Raw genomic sequence first — 18952 nt, 5'->3', positions numbered from 1 at the left:
TGATTTGTCATGGAATCCAAGATTTATTGTTGTTGAAGATATTTTGGAAGTTTGTATCAAATAAAACCATAAATGAAGTCTCTATATGGCTGCAAAAGCCAAAATAGCTAATTTTGGACATTTAAGGGGCCATAACTCTGGAACCCATGATGGAATCTGGCCAGTTTAAGAAAGGAACCAAGATCTTGTGGTGATACAAGTTGTGTGCAAGCTTGGTTAAAATCATTTCATAAATGAAGTTGCTATTGTGCAGACAAGGTCAAAATAGCTAATTTTGGCCCTTTCAGGGGCCATAACTCTGGAACCCATTAGGGGATCTGGCCGGTTCAACAAAGGAACTGAGATCTTATGGCAACACAAGTTTTGTGCAAGTTTGATTAAATTCAAATCATAAATGAAGCTGCTATCGTGCAGACAAGGGCAAAATAGCTAATTCTGGTCCTTTCAGGGGCCATAACTCTGGAACCCATAATGGAATCTGGCCAGTTCAAGAAAGGAACCAAGATCTTATGGTGATACAAGTTGTGTGCCAGTTTGGTAAAAATCAAATCATAAATAAAGCTGCTATTGTGCAGACAAGGTCTAAATAGCTAATTTTGGCCCTTTCAGGGGCCATAACTCTGGAACCCATAACGGGATCTGGCCAGTTCAAGAAAGGAACCGAGATCTTATGGTGAAACAAGTTGTGTGCAAGTTTGGTTAAAATAAAATCATAAATGAAACCGCTATCGAGCAGACAAGAAATTATTGACGGACGCACGACGGACGAAGGGTGATCACAAAAGCTCAGTTTGTCACTATGTGACAGGTGAGCTTAAAACAAATATTGTCAGTATATAAAGGATTTCTCTCTGTTCTGGGAGCTTCATCTCACTCTGTCTCTCTGGTCAGTTCGCGCCGTATGTGGCTGCGTTTGTGCTATGTAAAGCGCTTTTGAACGTGTTCATCATGAAAAGGGCGCTATATAAATCTGGTATAATAATAATAAAGCGAGGCTATAAATTTTACTCTTTTTTTTTTATATTTTGCAAGTGCAAAATAAAGTTAATTTTGACAAACTCAGAGACCTTTTAAACCATTCAAAAATTTAGACTCTTCACTAGACCTACTACAAAGGATGCCCACCAATAATAGGTTTTATATGGGAAAGGATACATATTGCTTGCACTGCCTCGACTGGTGTCTCAAATGTCACAGTTCCAAACCCTCTACTTCTGCCACCTTTGTCTTCAAAGATTTCAGCTCTGTGAACTGTTCCAGCAAGTTTAAATACATCCTTCAGCTTCCTCCATGTCACTTTGTAGTCGAGCTTTTGAAAAACAAAAAAAAATTCTATAATCACCTTCTTTTTGGGATGCCAGGTCAGGTATGAGGGTAGGTCACAAGAAGTTTTCCGAGACAATTTCATAAAATATCAGGCTGACAACACAGTGTATTTGAAGTCATTTGTTTAAAATTCCTCAAAGATGATAAGAAGCTTTTAAATGACTACCATTGCGCTGAATGTATAAAAGTTGTACAAGTGTGTTTAACAAAAAACTGTTATCGATCTTTTGAACACGGCATCAATTTCATGTAAATATCTTTTCAGCTTACTCTCAGATTTGAAATTTTTAACCCTTACCCTGCTAAATTTCTGTAATGGACTGGTCCATTTTTCAATTTGGACAGTACCATTAACTGTCGAAAGGGGTGCTTACCAAAAAGATACCAACTGAATGGCAAACAGTGCAGATCATGATCTACACTGGTTGCAAAGGCAGAATCAATCGTGCCTAGCATGATAAGGGCTAAATAATGTACAGATTATATATGAAAATGGCAATGTTCTGAATTGTGATACCAAATGTGCTTTTTAACCATCAACGTGTACATAACCACTGCAGCTTATGTGTCTAATAATTTTTGAGCTATACAATGTTAGTTATCTTTATATCACTAACACACAAAAGTCAACAAAGAAGTCATCACACTACTGAATTGCTTAACTGTTTTTATAGCCAGAATAGCACAATACTGTCCATCTTCAATGAGTGGGGAGATGTGAGCATTTTTAAGTTGCCCCCTCTGAGCTTATTTCAGTTGACACCTGGGAAGCACCAATGGCCAGCAATTTAGTTGAATGACTTTCACAGTAGAATGAAATCTGCATTCCATAGCAGTAACTGGTATATGATCTGAAGTTTCTGAAGCCAGCATCCTCAACCCTCAAGCTATGAAGGTCCTTCTCAGTTAAAATGGAATAAAAACCTCTTACTGTTTTATCTGTTTAAAAGCTAAGACAGTTACAAATCAATAGTACTTACATTTGAAACAAAAACTGTGTTTGACAATGGTCCTTCAATACCAAGCTGCTGAAGAATCTGTGGACTGATACCTAAATAAAACAAAAGAATCACAATTAACCCAAAGCATAAAACTAGAAGAAGAAAGCAAAAGTGTAACCAAAAGCATCCTGGGAGAAAAATTGCTTGCCTGAGCCAGTGCAAATTCTTGAGTAACTCGAGTTACCTCCCATTTATTACCCAAATCATACCAATATGGCTATAACAGCGACGTTAAATCCAACTATAACAACCTAAGTTAACAACAAAATTAATTCCAAGAAACTCTTTTAAACAAAAAAGTAGGTAAAAATCCTTCTTTTGTTACAGACTACATGTATAACATTTACACAGAACTATTCAAATTTATGTCTCTTACTATACTGCATTCGCTCTCTTGTTATTTCTCAATGAGGCCTGCAACAGACCTTACTCATAATCTGCTTTTTGTCAACTGTGCTAAACAGGTGGGTTAAATAGTGACTGAATATAATTGCAATACGAAAAAAGTAGTATTTCACAGATTACAACAAAACTTTAAGACAGTTTTCATCTTGCAAATTTTCGAAGTTTTCATCTGTTTACAAAAGTGAGATGCTTTTAAAGTTAATCAGGAGGTGGACAACTATACAGAATATAACTGTACCTGTATTCATACCTCCACCACCCATACCACCTCCACCCATGTTACCCATGCCTCCACCTCCCATACCGAGGTTCCTGGGAGCTGGTCCCATTACACCTTGTCCTCCTCCTCCCCCTTGGCCACCACCACCACCTCTATTTGAGAGCATCTCATTTTGTCTACGCTCACGTTCTCTTTCCTGCAAAATTTTTAAGCAAAAATTTTAGACATCTGTATAAACATAAAAACATACGCTTCTAAAATTAAGCTCCATAAGCTATGGCTTTAAAAGCTACCGGTAATATATATAAAAAAATAGATCTGATCTTCTTTACATTTATAACAATTTTGAAACCACTCCTATAGTCTAGGTGTAGTGTCTGTTTCCAGTGTGGGAGGTAATAGGTTTGATCCCTAGCCGTGTCATACTGAAGATGTGAAAAATGGTACCAGTAGCTACATTGCTTGGTGCTGGACATTTAAAAGAGGAAATTGGCTTCTCTTCTCTCATACCCTCATGCAGTAATGCCTAATGGCTACAGATTTCATCAGGAATGAGGTGTCTAGAATGATTAATATAAGTTGTAAAACATGCTTTACCGCTGACCTCAAATAAATTTTAAGATCATTGCATGACTGAAAGCAACCCTCTGTACACTGTTCCTTCGTTGTGAATATTAGGGTTAAGTAATTACATAACACTCGAAGGTTCAAACATGATAAACAAACATGAAATTCTATGTTTTGAACATTTCACCTACATGGCTGTGTTTCGGTCCATTCGGAATTGAAAGATACATTTGTGCTTTGTAACGAAAAGGCTTAAGTCATGTTCAATGGGTAAAAAGGGCATAGTAGACACAAAATGTTGCATTTTTAGACAAAATAAAGCATATAATTATATGCAAGACTGGCCCAACATTTTCAGACATCACTGATCATGCCACACCTATGTGTTTTAGATCTTTAAATGCATGTAACTGGTTAAAATACCTCCATAAAGAGTAACTGTTCAAAGCATCTAGATATCTTCACTTAACAAAGTTTACATATTTATATTCATACCTCTCTAACTACAAGTTTTCTGTCTTTTATTTCATATCTGTGCATCTTATCAATAGCCAGGGCTGCTGTTTCAAAATCTCGGAATTCTATCACCCTGCAAAGAAGAACACTGCAATATTCAGTATTCCTAACAAAGGTTAAAGGGACTAACCCACACATCTCAGATGAAAATAATGTCTCTCAAAAATCTATATGAAGTGAGTACTCTTAAGTTAAAGTGACTAGTGGTACAAACTTACTGACGTGTTTTGCAAGATTTTCTTATAAATAACAGAAGGCAGTAAATCATTGCAAAGCTTTTGAAATAATGCAGAAAATTTACATTCTTCTTGCATTTTTACCGATATCTAACTTTTATTTTCACCCATTTTATCATTTTTCAGTGTCATAATATACATTCTATGCCAAACCTGGTGGAAATGAACATGCTGAAAAATTTCACTCAAACTGTGGGCAAGTAGCTTTAAATGATACTCACATTCATATTTCATAGGATATAAATTAATACTTTATTAATTGCTATTATAATATATGAAATTAGGTGCCAATACTATTTGTCATCATTACTCATCTTTTAGGTAATCATAACTTAAGCAAAAAGTAATTATTTAACTTTTTAATCGACAAAGAAACAATTTACCCTGTTCCTTTCGGCTTTCCATCTGGATTGTTGAAAAGCTCCACATATACAACGTCTCCAACTGTACAAAAAACAGACAGACAAAAGATATTCAGCAAACTTTCTACAAATTACTTTTTGTACCATATCCAGCTAAAATGACGAGGCTTCTCCCTATCCTTCCAAGTTGTGATAAGGTCCAGTTGTAACCATTTTATTTTGTGAAAAACAAGTTGGATCTTCTTAAAATTGTAATGTTTAAGTACTGTTTTCCCTAGAATTGTGAATTAAAATGCTCAATATTGACTTTATTTGTGAAAAACAATGTTACACTACAGATCTATTCTTTAACCCTTACCATGGTGGACACGACTGATTCTGCCTATGCGACCAGTGTAGATCATGATCAGACTGCACGGATGTGAACTGTTCGCTATTCACTCAGTACGTTTTTGGTTAGCACTAGGGGTGTCACGATACGCCTGAAGCGTACCACGATATATATTACAATACATTATTGTTGTATTGCAATACGTACCACAATATATTGCTACTTGAACTAAAGCTATGACCGGAGATTCCTTTACTACTGTAAAACCTTTATACACGTCCATACTCTTAAAATAAGTTGTAGAAAGTAAACATAAGCTAAAACAAGTATCACTCTCAAGGTTTTGAATAGAATATAACTTATAAGGGCTTCATGACTTGAACTAGAAATCAGAAAATAATTAACATAAGGAATGTATATATGTTCAAGTCAATTACATTCTGAAAGTTATTGTATGTACTATACTGCACTGTTTCAACATGTTTAGTTCATGATTGTTTTCTACAACTTATTTTTAGAGTATGGACATGTGTCCAACTTTCGGTTTCACTCTCAGATGCTGCCAGTTGATATGGAGTTTTAAAGTAAAATGTCCCGCCGCTGTATTTTACCGTACCACTGCACAACTGACTGATTACAATACCATTGACTATTTTCTTTGTCTGCAGGTCGAATTCCAACCCGAAATGAGACCTAAGATTTCTCTCTTTGCCTTTTAATTCGCGACAATTCTAAGGCCGGCACCTCTGTCTGCCATGTTGTTTATATTTAACCATTAACCACTGTCATAGAAAGATTGGATTCATGCGTTAATCAACTGCTGTAAGCACCTGCATGACCCAGAACGCTTATCTATTCGATTAAAGTTTTGGAACTTATATTTCAATTGAGCAGACCATGAAAAAAATGGCAATTCGCAAAACACATTTGACAAAGAAAAAATGCGAGGAAATACCGTAGAAAACCGGTACGTTGGGTGCGCATCGCGGTGCAATACAGTTTTGGCAACATATTGCAATATACCGGTATATCGGTTTATCGTGACACCCTTAGTATGCACCCCTTTTAACAACTGTTAATGGTACTGTCCTAACTGAAAGATGAGGGGCAAGTGATTTGAAGTCAGCGACCTAAACCACTCGGCTACGGAGGCCCCCAATTTACAAAGTAATGATCTGTATAAATTGTCTGAAATGAACCCGAGAGGTGGTCTCCAAACACTTCTGATGAACCTTAACAGCATATTAACATCTTTGAAGTTGAAATTTTTAGGTAGGTAGGTCTAGGGGTGCAGACCTCTTAAACCTTTAATTTGATTGAAGATGGTGAACAATTTAAAGTTTCAGTTGAATATTGTTAAAAGTGTTACAATTTTCTTTTTCATTTGCAGCACAAATCAAGATGTAAATAATCCATAAACATATGGAAAAGGGAGGTCCATACTCCTAGACAATCCCCAACAGATTTGTCTTTGGGGTACAAATCCGTACCTTAGTATCTATCTTCCGATACTGCCTAACCTTTTCAGGGACGACGTAGACACTAGAAAAATAGAAGTGAGAAGTTTATAAAATACAAAAATCACCTTCATTCCTGAAGATATCTTTAATTTCCTGCCATTTGAGATCATAGGGTATATTACTGATGATACATCTTTTTGTTGTCATGTTCCGGGGACGTCTTGGAGAGCGGGAACGGCTACGTTTTCTGTCTCTGTCACTAACTGGGGATCGTGATCTTGACCTACAGAAAAATATTCCATAAATTATTCAAGAGTAGGGAATCAAAAAAGTCAAAACATATTACCACAGTCATTTAAGAGTATTATCACATGTAACATTCTGCATGTTGGATGTGCCTGTTTGTTTTTCGGTTTAACGCCATTTTGCAACAGTATTTCAGTCATGTAACGGCGGGCAGTTCACCTATTAAACCAGTGTTCCTGGATTCTGTACCAGTACAAACCTGTTCTCAGCAAGTAACTGCCAACTTCTCCTCATGAATTATCAGAGGTGGAGGATGAATGATTTCAGCCACAATGTCTTTTATCAAACCGTCATGGAGAACGTATTACGCCCCGCCAGGGGATCAAATTCGCGACCCCGTGATCCGTAGACCAACGCTCTCCCTACTGAGCTAAGCAGGATGTAAGTTCCGGCTACCATAACATAATTGACATTAATTTTATTTTCTGATTGCCGCGTCCGTTAAGTTATGGCATAACCCCATTGGGTTACCCAACCATTGCTGAACCACAACATAATTATGTGCACTGACTCTCGTGAGAAACTGATGACATCATGGGATTATAGTAAAAAAGTACCCAACAAACCAAAATGTACCCAAAATGAAAAAGTCAAAATGTACCCACAAAGAGTCAAAATTTGATAGTATGTTTTCTGCCAAAATATAAAATATTATCAACTGTCAATTTGCTGTTTTCTAGAAGGTAACAGCATTTTACTAAAGTCTCAATTTTTTTTTTCAAGTCTTGAAAATTCCTATATGTGCGATTGATTCTGAATTATTACTTTGAAGTAGAATTCTATTTTGAGATCTATTAAGTTACCCGATCGATTGTTGAACTGAAACATCAGATCATTAAACAACAGCATCAGTATTTGTTAACCCTTACCCTGCTAAATTTCTAAAATGGACTGGTCCGTCAATTTGGATAATATCATTTATTATTTGAAGGGGTGTTCACTGAAAATTTACTGACTGAATAGCGAACAGTGCAGACCATGATCAGACTGCACGGATGTGCAGGCTGATCTTGGTCTGCACTGTTCGCAAACAAATGCCCTTAACAGTCATTGTTTAAAGTGTTCATAAACTCTGCAAAATATCTTAACAGTCAGTATTGACTAATTGACCAGTATTGACCAATCGACCAGTATTGACCACTAAAGGGACTAATGACCGGGGCGGTTTTAACCGGTTAAAACCGCTGGTTAAAACCAGGGCGGTTTTAACCGCCCAACATTGTCGCAAAGGTATAATCACTTGCCGCCAGCAGGCTATTTGTTAACTGGGATACAACATATATATCATACTTCAATGTTGGTACATTCTGAATTTTTTGGGTACATTTTGACTATACCATTTTGACCTGCACCCACTCCATGCTAAGTTAATAGCACTTGGTTATTTTTGAAAATCAATATCAACATTTTGTATATATATGAATTTTATTGAATTATACATACATAACCATTTTCAACAAAGTTAATGAAAAACATACCTTTGAAGGTTTAAATTCACAGAAAAGATCAATAAATAACGAATTCTATACAGCCTGTTTGTTTTCAAAATAAAGAGTACCCTGATCAATGGCAGACAAAATACTGCAGACTGCAGAACGCATTTGAAACTTTTGTGTATAACTTGTGTTCTGAACTTGTTGCAATGCATTGTTAATTTTAGGTCAGTTTAACAGAAAAATGGATAAGAAATATTTTCAAATAAAAGGCAAGTCCATGGGGGCATTTAATTTGAGGAAATTCTTCAAGTTCTGGTTAGGATTTAATGCAGGATTCGTTTCAGCTCAGAGATACAGTACAGCCTCTCCAGAGCGGCCCTTTCTTATGCAAAAACCTCTCTATAAGAACGTCATCAAAATGTCCCTAAGCTGAAATATACTATCAAATTGACCTCTCAAGAGCAACAACCTCTACATAACAGTCAGTATTTGAATCACCCAAAGGGTGTTGCTCTACAGAGGTTGCACTGTACATAACAGCATATTTATAAACATCTGAGATTCTCATTTCAAAAAATGTATTTTTTATCATCAAATGCTCTTAAAATGAGAAGACGTGAAACTGGCACTGGGAACATTTGTTTGTTGCTTGAACACCTGCTTTGTGCTGTGCGTATCGTAAACCGGGTACAAAAATCAATACGCTTACGACTATATTATACCGAAGCATCACTTCCTTTGATAACAAGAGGACCATGATGGTCCTGAATCGCTCACCTCTTCCCACATGACCCAGTTTTGAGTATGACGTCGTTTTTTCTATTATTTGACATAGTGACCTAGTTTTTGAGCTCATGTGGCCCAGTTTTGAACTTGATCTAGATATTATCAAGATAAAAATTCTGACCAATTTTCATGAAGATCCATTGAAAAATATGGTCTCTAGAGAGGTCACAACATTTTTCTGTTATTTGACCTATTGACCTAGTTTTCGAAGGTACGTGACCCTGTTTTGAACTTTACCTAGATATCATCAAGGTGAACATTCTCACTAATTTTCATGAAGATCTCATGAAAAATATGGCCTCTAGAGAGGTCACAAGGTTTTTCTATTTTTATACCTACTGGCCTAGTTTTTGACTGCATGTGACCCTGTTTTGAAACTGATCTAGATATCATCAAGGTGAACATTCAGATAAATTTTCATGAAGATCCATTGAAAAATATGGCCTCTAGAGGGGTCAAAAGATTTTTCTAATTTAAGACCTATTGACCTAGTTTTTGACCGAAGTTGACCCAGTTTCAAACTTGACCTAGATATCATCAAGATGAACATTCAGACCAACTTTCATACAGATCCCATGAAAAGTATGGCCTCTAGAGAGGTCACAAGGTTTTTCATTATTTGACCTACTGACCTAGTTTTTGAAGACACGTGACCCAGTTTCAAACTTGACCTAGATACACAAGGTGAATATTCTGACCAATTTTCATGAAGATCCATTCAAGGGTATGGCCTCTAGAGAGGTCACAAGGTTTTTCTATTTCAAGACCTACTGACCTAGTTTTTGATCGCAGTTGACCCAGTTTCAAACTTGACCTATATGTCATCAAGATAAACATTCAGACCGACTTTCGTACAGATCCCATGAAAAATATGGCCTCTAGAGAGGTCACAACGTTTTTTCATTATTTGACCTACTGACCTACTTTTTGATGGCACGAACTTGACCTAGATATCATCAAGATGAACATTCTGACCAATTTTTATGGAGATCCATTCATAAGTATGGCATCTAGAGAGGTCACAAGGTTTTTCTATTTTTAGACCTACTGACCTAGTTTTGATCGCACATTACCCTGTTTCGAACTTGACCTAGATATCATCAAGATGAACATTTAGACCAACTTTCATGAAGATCCATTGAAAAATATGGCTTTTAGAGAGGTCACAAGGTTTTTCTATTATTTGACCTACTGACCTAGTTTTTGATGGCACCTGACCAACTTTCAAACTTGATCTAGATATCATCAAGATGAACATTCAGACCAATTTTCATACAGATCCCATGAAAAATACGGCCTCTAGAAAGGTCACAAGGTTTTTCTATTATTTGACCTACTGACCTAGTTTTTGACGGCACGTGACCCACTTTCGAACTTGACCTAGATATCATCAAGGTGAACATTCTGACCAATTTTCATGAAGATCTCATGAAATATATGGCCTCTAGAGAGGTCACAAAGTTTTTCTATTTTTAGACTTACTGACCTAGTTTTTGACCGCACATGACCCAGTTTCGAACTTGACCTAGAAATCATAAAGATGAACATTCAGACCAACTTTCATACAGATCCCATGAAAAATATGGCCTTTAGAGAGGTCATAAGGTTTTTCTATTATTTGACCTACTGACCTAGTTTTTGACCGCAAGTAACCCAGTTTCAAACTTGACCTAGATATCATCAAGTTGAACATTCTGACCAATTTTCATGATGATCTTGTGAAATATATGGCCTCTAGAGAGGTCACAAGGTTTTTCTATTTTTAGACCTACTGACCTAGTTTTTGATGGCACGTGACCCAGTTTCGAACTTGACCTAGATATCATCAAGATAAATTCTGACCAACTTTCATAAAGATCCAACAAAAAATGTGACCTCTAGAGTGGTCACAAGCAAAAGTTTACGGACGCACGGACGACGGACACCGCGCGATCACAAAAGCTCACCTTGTCACTTTGTGACAGGTGAGCTAAAAATCCAAGTTTGATACCCGCAAACGATATGCGCAGTACAAAGCAGGGATTAGTTCGCAGGGAAGTGTGCCATACAAGTAAGATTGCTCGATGTATGATAATTCAATTATTGATTTCTTGTCGAAACCCGAACGTCAGTTGTCAGGACCAGTACGCTGTCATTTGATGGAATGGTTACAGAATCGTCAATTGATACCAGAGATTCATAGGTAGGTGCTAATTCCAAAGCTAAATTGACTACTGTTTTCTAGTGTCAATTTTACAGATGCACATCTAATTTTAAAAGCACTGATGGTAAAAAATGCATTTTTAAAACACGCAGTAATTGTTACAAAAAAGTATGGAAGTGTCTAGCCGTCCGGTAACCGGATGCCTAGCCTGCGTTCTAGCCGTTCAGTTACCGGACAGCTAGCAAATCCTCAGGGGATTATCTAGCCGTCCAGTAATTGATTTCTAAATGAATAAGTAATTATTTTATATAGAGGATAATTGTTGGTTTCGGTGTAATATCACGTTATAATTTCATCGAGTGGGCACCGAAAGTGATATTTTCACGAGTGGCGCAGCCACGAGTGAAAATAACAACTTTTGGTGTTCACGAGTGAAATGACCGTGATATTACATCGATACCAACAATTTTTCTGTTTATTTTATGTCTAAAACTCTACTTTTGATGTGTTTATTTCAATAAAATGTCGAAATTTGCGGGAAATTTTATCAGGAAGCATAGCAAAGATGACGTCATTTTAACGACGTCATCGTCATATTGTTTCCGGCTTTCAGTACGCTCGGTAAACTTTTTGACGTTAATCCGGGTATCAGATTTGATAATTTTCACTGAGTGGCCAGTGAGTTTATCAGGATATAATTCACCGTTATATTTCAATAAACCACCGAAAAACATAAAATAAAAAGTTTTAACTGTCTTTTACTAAAGATATCAAGATTTACTAAAGATTTACTTTTCTGTAAACAAAATATTGGGTGAATACATACCAAAGTCTCAAATTTTCAAAACAAATGTGTTGATGTTAGAAATGATAAAACATTGAATGTCCATATTTTGTGAAATTAAATGTCATTAAAAAAATAATTTAATACTAAAATATGAAAATTGTAAATATTTACAGAATGTTTAAATTTTTAAATTTAAAATCCAGTGAAAAAGTACGTAGTTAAAAGTAAAAAATTCCAACCCAATAAAGACATTGTTTTGCAACAAATTTTAATGTGTGATGTCACGGCGATCTCGCAATTACTGATTTCGGCAAATTTTCGTTTTATCGGCTGAATATTAATGCAGTGATTTATTCAAGACGATTATTTAAAAGTAGATAAATCTTTAGTATGTAATCACACAAAATTTTGTGTGCAGAGAAGTACAGTCAACTCGCCAATAGAGAATTACTGCCAATAGCGGGTCACTTGAAAATAAAATGTGAATCTCTCTTATACATATTAGAGTATACAATGTTTAAGTATCCAGTAATGTAAACTTATCACTTAGCAATTATTACACGAAAGAAGATGGATCTAATCTAATGAGTTTGAGTTCCATGAGTAGATAACTCTTGCAACCATGTTTCCTGACTTGGATTTTAGCACTCTTGAATTCTTCGAAGTAGGATATTTTTGAGCATACCTCACAGTTTCTTAGATAAAACCACACAAATTTATGGAAGGGAATCTCCGCCAGGACATGCATGCTGCTAAATGACATTGCTATGTTATTTACTTACATATGCGTTCTGCAACATTGCAACTGCATTTTAGGGAATTTCCACCAAGACATGAAGATATGTATGCTGATAAATGACAAAATGCATGTTGCCTTGTGTTATTCGTTTTAAACCAAATGCAACATCCATGCGTCTTTGTGTTACCTTCCATCCGTTAGTGGCACATACCTTGCATCTATCTTTCGTCACTGCACGTATGTAAAACACATATTCTTGCGTGTAAATGGCAAATGCATCCATTCTGTGGCATATTAAAATGTTTATGAACAAGTTCTAAGTGTTTTGTACGTTTTACTTTCTGAAATTGATTAAATCGTTCCTACATTATATAAAACTAACACAATGCATGTTAACATTTAGTTGTTGCCCTTTGTTTTTTGTTTTGATATATAGGTCCCTGTTGTAGACCTTTTCTATGTAGGTCCCTACTTTAAATTCATGGATTCTTAGTATTGCAATGATTGAAATTTATGGAAGGCGAAAACAGTGCTAAATAAGCACTAAGCAGCACGAAGTTAATCAAATGCGACTTTAACATTTGTAATATGAAATTCGTAGAAAGCTGGGAACCAGAATTTCCGGCAGTTTCCGTAAAATCAGTGAACCATGGATGGTGTTTTAGTAAAAACATACTCATAATTTCCAGCTGTCCAGGCACGTAATTTCCACCGAAAACAACATAAGTATACACGGGTAAATTTAGACTCTCCCACCGTTTAACCCACGGAAACTACCGAACACGTGAATTTGCTGTCGAGAGTGGTCTCCCGTGTATACTAATTTGCGGTAAAATTTTTGCTTTTTGTTGGTTCCCTGTAATGTTGTAATGCACTACCGTGCTTAAATTTTTGTTATACTGCAAGTTTCAATATTAAAGCCATGTGTTTTAGAATATTATCTTTGCCGGGAAACGGTTGCAAGCATCACTAATGTTAAATCCAAAAAGCAGTAACAATGAAGTTATGAAAATTTGGGAATATTCACAAGTCACAACGTTGTTAGTAGCTCGTTACATTCAGTAGCAACAATGTCAAATACGCGTAAGAAAACATAGAATACAGTTAGTAATAGCATGAGTATACATTTCAAAATTGCAGTAAGCAAACAAAAAGGTTGAACGCACTTGTCAATTACATGCAAGAATAACCGATATTCATAAAAGGACTGTTTTCTTAGCATTTAGAAGCATTAAAGATGAATTTCTTGTAAGGCAAATGTAAGAAACTAAAATGCAGCTGCAATGTTGCAGAACGCATATGTAAGTAAATAACATAGCAATGTCATTTAGCAGCATGCATGTCCTGGCGGAGATTCCCTTCCATACAAATTTGGTACTATTTTGAAGAACGAAACACACACTTTCATAGGAATAATATGATTATGAATTTTAGATTGACTTTGACGAAAAGTGCCATCAAGCAGTGGCAGCCATTTAGCCAATAAAGAATCACCTTTATCAGGGATAATCAAAAGATTGTTTATTCTGCTTAAAAATACAAATGAATGGTTGATTTGATGTAATAATGGTTTGAACTGGCAAATTTAGATAAATGAATAAGGTTCTGTGCATCAATATTTTGATTTTAGTTTTAGATATAGTTGGTTCTAATTATGCAGCATGCCCATTCACGCACTGCAGTACGTGAATCACGTACAAAATATCAAATGCACGCATAAAAATCACTTGTTGGTGGTACATGCACGCAGAGATTCGGAACTCCAGTTCAGCTGCAAAATCGCTGTTTATTTCATCGCTCACTTGCCAATTGTTTGGTATGGTCTAAAACGCAGATCCGGTTCACGAACGTTATAATTTCGTTTCCATCACCGAATTCTCGGCGTAATTGTCAGCTGTATAGAGGGGTTTGGTAAATGTTTTAGTCGGACGTCACACGTGTCGTGTGCAAAAAAAGAATGGATGTGAAACGCAAAAAGGCATTTTAGCTTTAATAAACTCGGCAAAAGGTTAACAGTATTTTATTTTTCTATATTTAACTGCAATTTTGATACACATTGCATATCTGTAATAGTTTGGCCATTTATTATTGATGGACGGATTTTACCAGTCTTCAGTTGACTGTATGTTATTTCGGACGAATCGTGTTCCATTCACGAAATTGGGAATACATGAACCTTGCTGAAAACTTATTTATATTTAGTATAATATAGGGAGGGGTCTTTTGATTCAGAATTTCCTATCTTAACTTTGGAAAAACATTTTACATTTTCTAAAATTATCTCATCTGTTATACCCCACCCACGAGAGTTCTGTATGAAAAAAAAAACAACAACAAAAAACAAAAAAAAAAAAACATGTAATATACAAATTTCAGTAGTTAAATAGAAAATTTTCAGATCTGCCATGTAGTGTACCCCCAAATTTTGAAGTGTACCCCTATTTTGCAAAAGCAGGGGATACATGTACCCTCAACTTTAAAAATGAGTGGGCATGCTGATTATGCTTAGAAATACAACTGTGAAAACTAGCGCTCTATTCCTTTTACCTAGTATCTCCCGTTTGAAATGTAAACATACTGATTCTCATTATATTCTGCCTTGAAATGTATATTTCCAATACCACAGTCATGTTTTGTCAGAAAAAAAAGACCATTTTAAATGGATAGAAAATATGATAAACTAGGTGACCCCCTATTGACAAAAGTGACCCCCTACTGGTGAATCGGACAAGTTTAAATATTTCATCATAACTTCAGACATAAAAGATAGATTCAAATAAATCAAACATTTAAATGAATGTGAGCAATAGTTTTAAGTGTTAGTAAGTTTAGATATCATGAAAGTCAAAACATTCTTCGCCACATGCTAAAAGTGTTGATAGTGACCCGCTATTGGCGAGTTAAGGCATCTAGCTTACTAGGATTTTTGAAACATAACCTGAAACACTGTCCACAGAAGATAAAAGAACGAGCATATCTCAGCCTAGTCCGCCCGAAACTTGAAAATGCATCACCAGTCTGGAATCCACAACAGAACACACAGATCAAACAACTAGAACAGGTCCAACATAATGCTGCTCGCTTTGTATGTAACAAGCCGTATTACCCTAACAAACCAGACAGTGTCTCTGCTATGATCACCAACCTGAACTGGACTCCATTATACCAACGCAGAATTAACGCCGATCTCATCCTACTGTATAAGACGGTCAACTGCCTAGTAGCCATTCCAGTGATTTACCACCCAACGCTAGCACTGATGAGAAGTACACGACACAGCCATACAGTCAAGTTCATACCATTCCAGTGCCGCCTCAATATATACCAGCATTCCTTCTTCCCCAGAACAGTTACTCATTGGAACAGAGTACCAGAGTCAACCACTACAGCTCCCAGCTTGGAGTTGGAGGCATTCAAATCAGCCATCCAGCAGGTGCCAGCAGCAACAGTATTATGAGGAGTGAGGGATGTGTGTACAATGTATTATAGAGTGGTGGAACCTATGCTCGCGGTATTTTGTACATACATAATCTTTTTAAGAAGCAAAAAAAAATTATTATTTCGATTTGCCTATGCAAAAACATAAAGTTATCCTCCTTTTATCGAAACATATTGTTGATGTGCGTCATCACGTGACTTAGTCGTCTCGTGAGCTATCGACACGGCATACGTGAAAAGGTGAAAATTCGCCCTGAAGGGAACCTATGCTGGCGGTATGTAATATCGATTAAACTAAGGACGAAAAAAATCAGCAGGCTAAAAATGAACAAACAAGCATATGCGAATATAATATTTAGAACATTACTCATTTATTATGTGTAAAACAAAATAATTGGGGATAAAATTTAGTCTGTGCCTCTATGTGTATATTTCCCTTTCCAAAATGGAGTCACTATTAGAACAAAGCTTAAAAACGTATAATAATGTTGTTTAAAAACAGAATGTTCAAGTATTAAAGATTCAAACAACGACAGTGATTAACTCGCTAATGTTTTCTACACTTCTTTTGTGTGTAGGAAATTTACTCCTCCCTACATCTCAGAAAGAACCATTTGGACTTTGTCAAAATACTAAGATCAACATCGATCTTTTCATGGTTCGAAAGGCACTTGTAGTGTAGCCAGGCGTCACATTCATCACATCTTGCTCTTAAATGTATTTTATATCTGAATGTAATGCATGATTTCTAAAAAACTAACTTTAGTTTAGTGATTTTGACATATTTGTGTGAGATTTGTGCGACGGATACAGATTGCGTAAAATGTATCGGCTGCTGTATATGTCACGAGATCGGCACGCGCGGCTGTTGCTACGTTTGTTGTAAAGGCATTTCACCACTTGTCGGTGTTGAACATAGCATGATGAAATATTTTTATCAGTGCTTCTGCAGAAAGCATATTTATCGAAATACCGCGAGCATAGGAATACCTCGAGCATAGGTTCCACCACTCTACATGTTTGACTTTTAAATTTGGACATTTTTAAAGTTTTTACCGTGACAAATTCACACTACACGCATGTACAGTTTCACCCCTCATTAGTAAATGTCTGCTAGCGGATTCTGACAAGTAACCAAGTTGAAGTTATCTGTATCAATAACATCAGTAAATAACTGGTATCATTACTTATTCATTAGGAAATTTATAACTGGACATCTAGAAAATCCCCTGAGGATTTGCTAGACGTCCGGTAACCGGATGGCTAGAACGCAGGCTAGACGTCCGGTAACCGGACAGCTAGAACGCAGGCTAGGCGTCTGGTTACCGGACGGCTAGAAACTTCCACAGAGTATTGCGTTTATGAACATCACCTAGATGCTCTGTAGTGCCTGCGCACAGTCTGGGACGACCTACGGTAGCCTGAACATGGAACACAGCAAGAGTGTTTTCCCCTGAAGTGTGCAACGGGGAAAGACGTTGCTGATGTTGCCAAACAGAATAATTCATAACTTTATCATGACATCACAGTACATTAGGGGTTCTAACTGACCAATCAGAGAGCTGCATTTTCGAGTACCTGCCAGTTTCCACTTGGGTATAAACGAAGTATATTTACAATGAACATATAGTGACTTAAGCAATTAATATCACACTATCGTAGAAATCAAATTAAGATTTTTCACTGCATATGCTCCAGATAATGCTACAAACAACAAAACTTTGAAGTTTCATCAAAATATCATATCGATTTAATACCTTTATTTTTGTTAAAATTTTGAGATTTTACACAGGGAGTCTATGATAAAGTCCGAGTAAAATGTAATCAATACCCAAGTGAAATTAGTATCATTCCACAACGTTTTGGACATGTTAAAATTATGAATTGGCTATGGTCCCGACTTGCTTGTAGCAGAGACCAATTCCACCATGTAAGTTTGATTGGTATTTCTTTCTGGGTTTTATTAAATATCCGGGCATTAAAATATTCGCTCAACTTAACCTAGGGCGGTGGAGAGTGGGGGTTCCAGTGCACATACCCCACCCACCTAAAATTATAAAATTATCGTTCAGCAAGCTGGAAATAACAACACAACCTAATCATTTATGCATATTTTTCTCTGACTTAAACGTTAATTAACTGAAAATGGGTGAAGTACACAATTAAGGTACAAATATATTGTCAAAAAGTGACAAATGCAACAAAGACTACCTGTCTTCCATTTTCTATCCCACGCGCAAGAAACTAGATCACGTGACTTTCAATCAATCCAATGAAGAGCAAACAACGAAATGCGTAAACTGCATAAAGTCTTTTTCCCGCAAAGTATTTGTCTACTCAGAACTTTAGCAACATCGCAATTGATTAAAATGTTTAACATCCATTAAATGTTTAAAAGTAGGGAACCGTCTACAAAATTTGCTTATTGTATCTTATCGAAGAATAAAAACCAGTGAAATGTAACTGACGTTAATATTGATTTGATTATGTAGATGCAAGAAAAGGTATGAATAGATCTGCTTATTTTACGAGTTGTTTTATCTTCTTTGATAGAAAAATACAATACCAATCACCTGAAAAGTAATTGAATCGCCCCTTCTGCAAGTTCCTTTCCATACTTTTCATTTTCAACACGAACAAGAACATGCTTTATTTTATGTTTTTCGGTGGTTTATCGAAATATAACGGTGAATTATATCCTGGCCACTCAAATAAACTCACTGGCCACTCAGTGAAAATTATCAAATCTGATACCCGGATTAACGTCAAAAAGTTTACCGAGCGTACTGAAAGCCGGAAACAATATGACGATGACGTCGTTAAAATGACGTCATCTTTGCGATGCTTCCTGATAAAATTTCCCGCAAATTTCGACATTTTAATGAAATAAACA

At 36.2% G+C, this 18952-nt stretch overlaps 1 protein-coding gene across 2 annotated transcripts in view; it reads right to left on the bottom strand.

The window, feature by feature from the left end:
- The window catches only part of LOC123523217 (heterogeneous nuclear ribonucleoprotein M-like), a 32535-nt gene extending 14117 nt beyond the window's left edge, over positions 1-18418 (bottom strand). For both annotated transcript variants that reach the window (XR_006681061.2, XM_045300921.2), the window contains exons 1-7: positions 18271-18418; positions 6550-6707; positions 4655-4715; positions 4015-4108; positions 2971-3148; positions 2307-2377; positions 1156-1309 (exon numbers count right to left, since the gene is read on the bottom strand). Coding sequence is in view for 1 of the 2 variants with exons in the window: in XM_045300921.2 (XP_045156856.2) it covers positions 1156-1309; positions 2307-2377; positions 2971-3148; positions 4015-4108; positions 4655-4715; positions 6550-6707; positions 18271-18281 (727 nt within the window). In the remaining variant the exon portion in view is untranslated. The remainder of the gene's footprint in view (positions 1-1155; positions 1310-2306; positions 2378-2970; positions 3149-4014; positions 4109-4654; positions 4716-6549; positions 6708-18270) is intronic.
- Between the last annotated feature and the right edge of the window lie 534 nt (positions 18419-18952).

Source organism: Mercenaria mercenaria, chromosome 8 (genome assembly GCF_021730395.1).
Source record: "Mercenaria mercenaria strain notata chromosome 8, MADL_Memer_1, whole genome shotgun sequence".
Lineage (NCBI taxonomy): Eukaryota > Metazoa > Mollusca > Bivalvia > Venerida > Veneridae > Mercenaria > Mercenaria mercenaria.
This window is presented reverse-complemented; position numbering and strand designations above follow the sequence as displayed.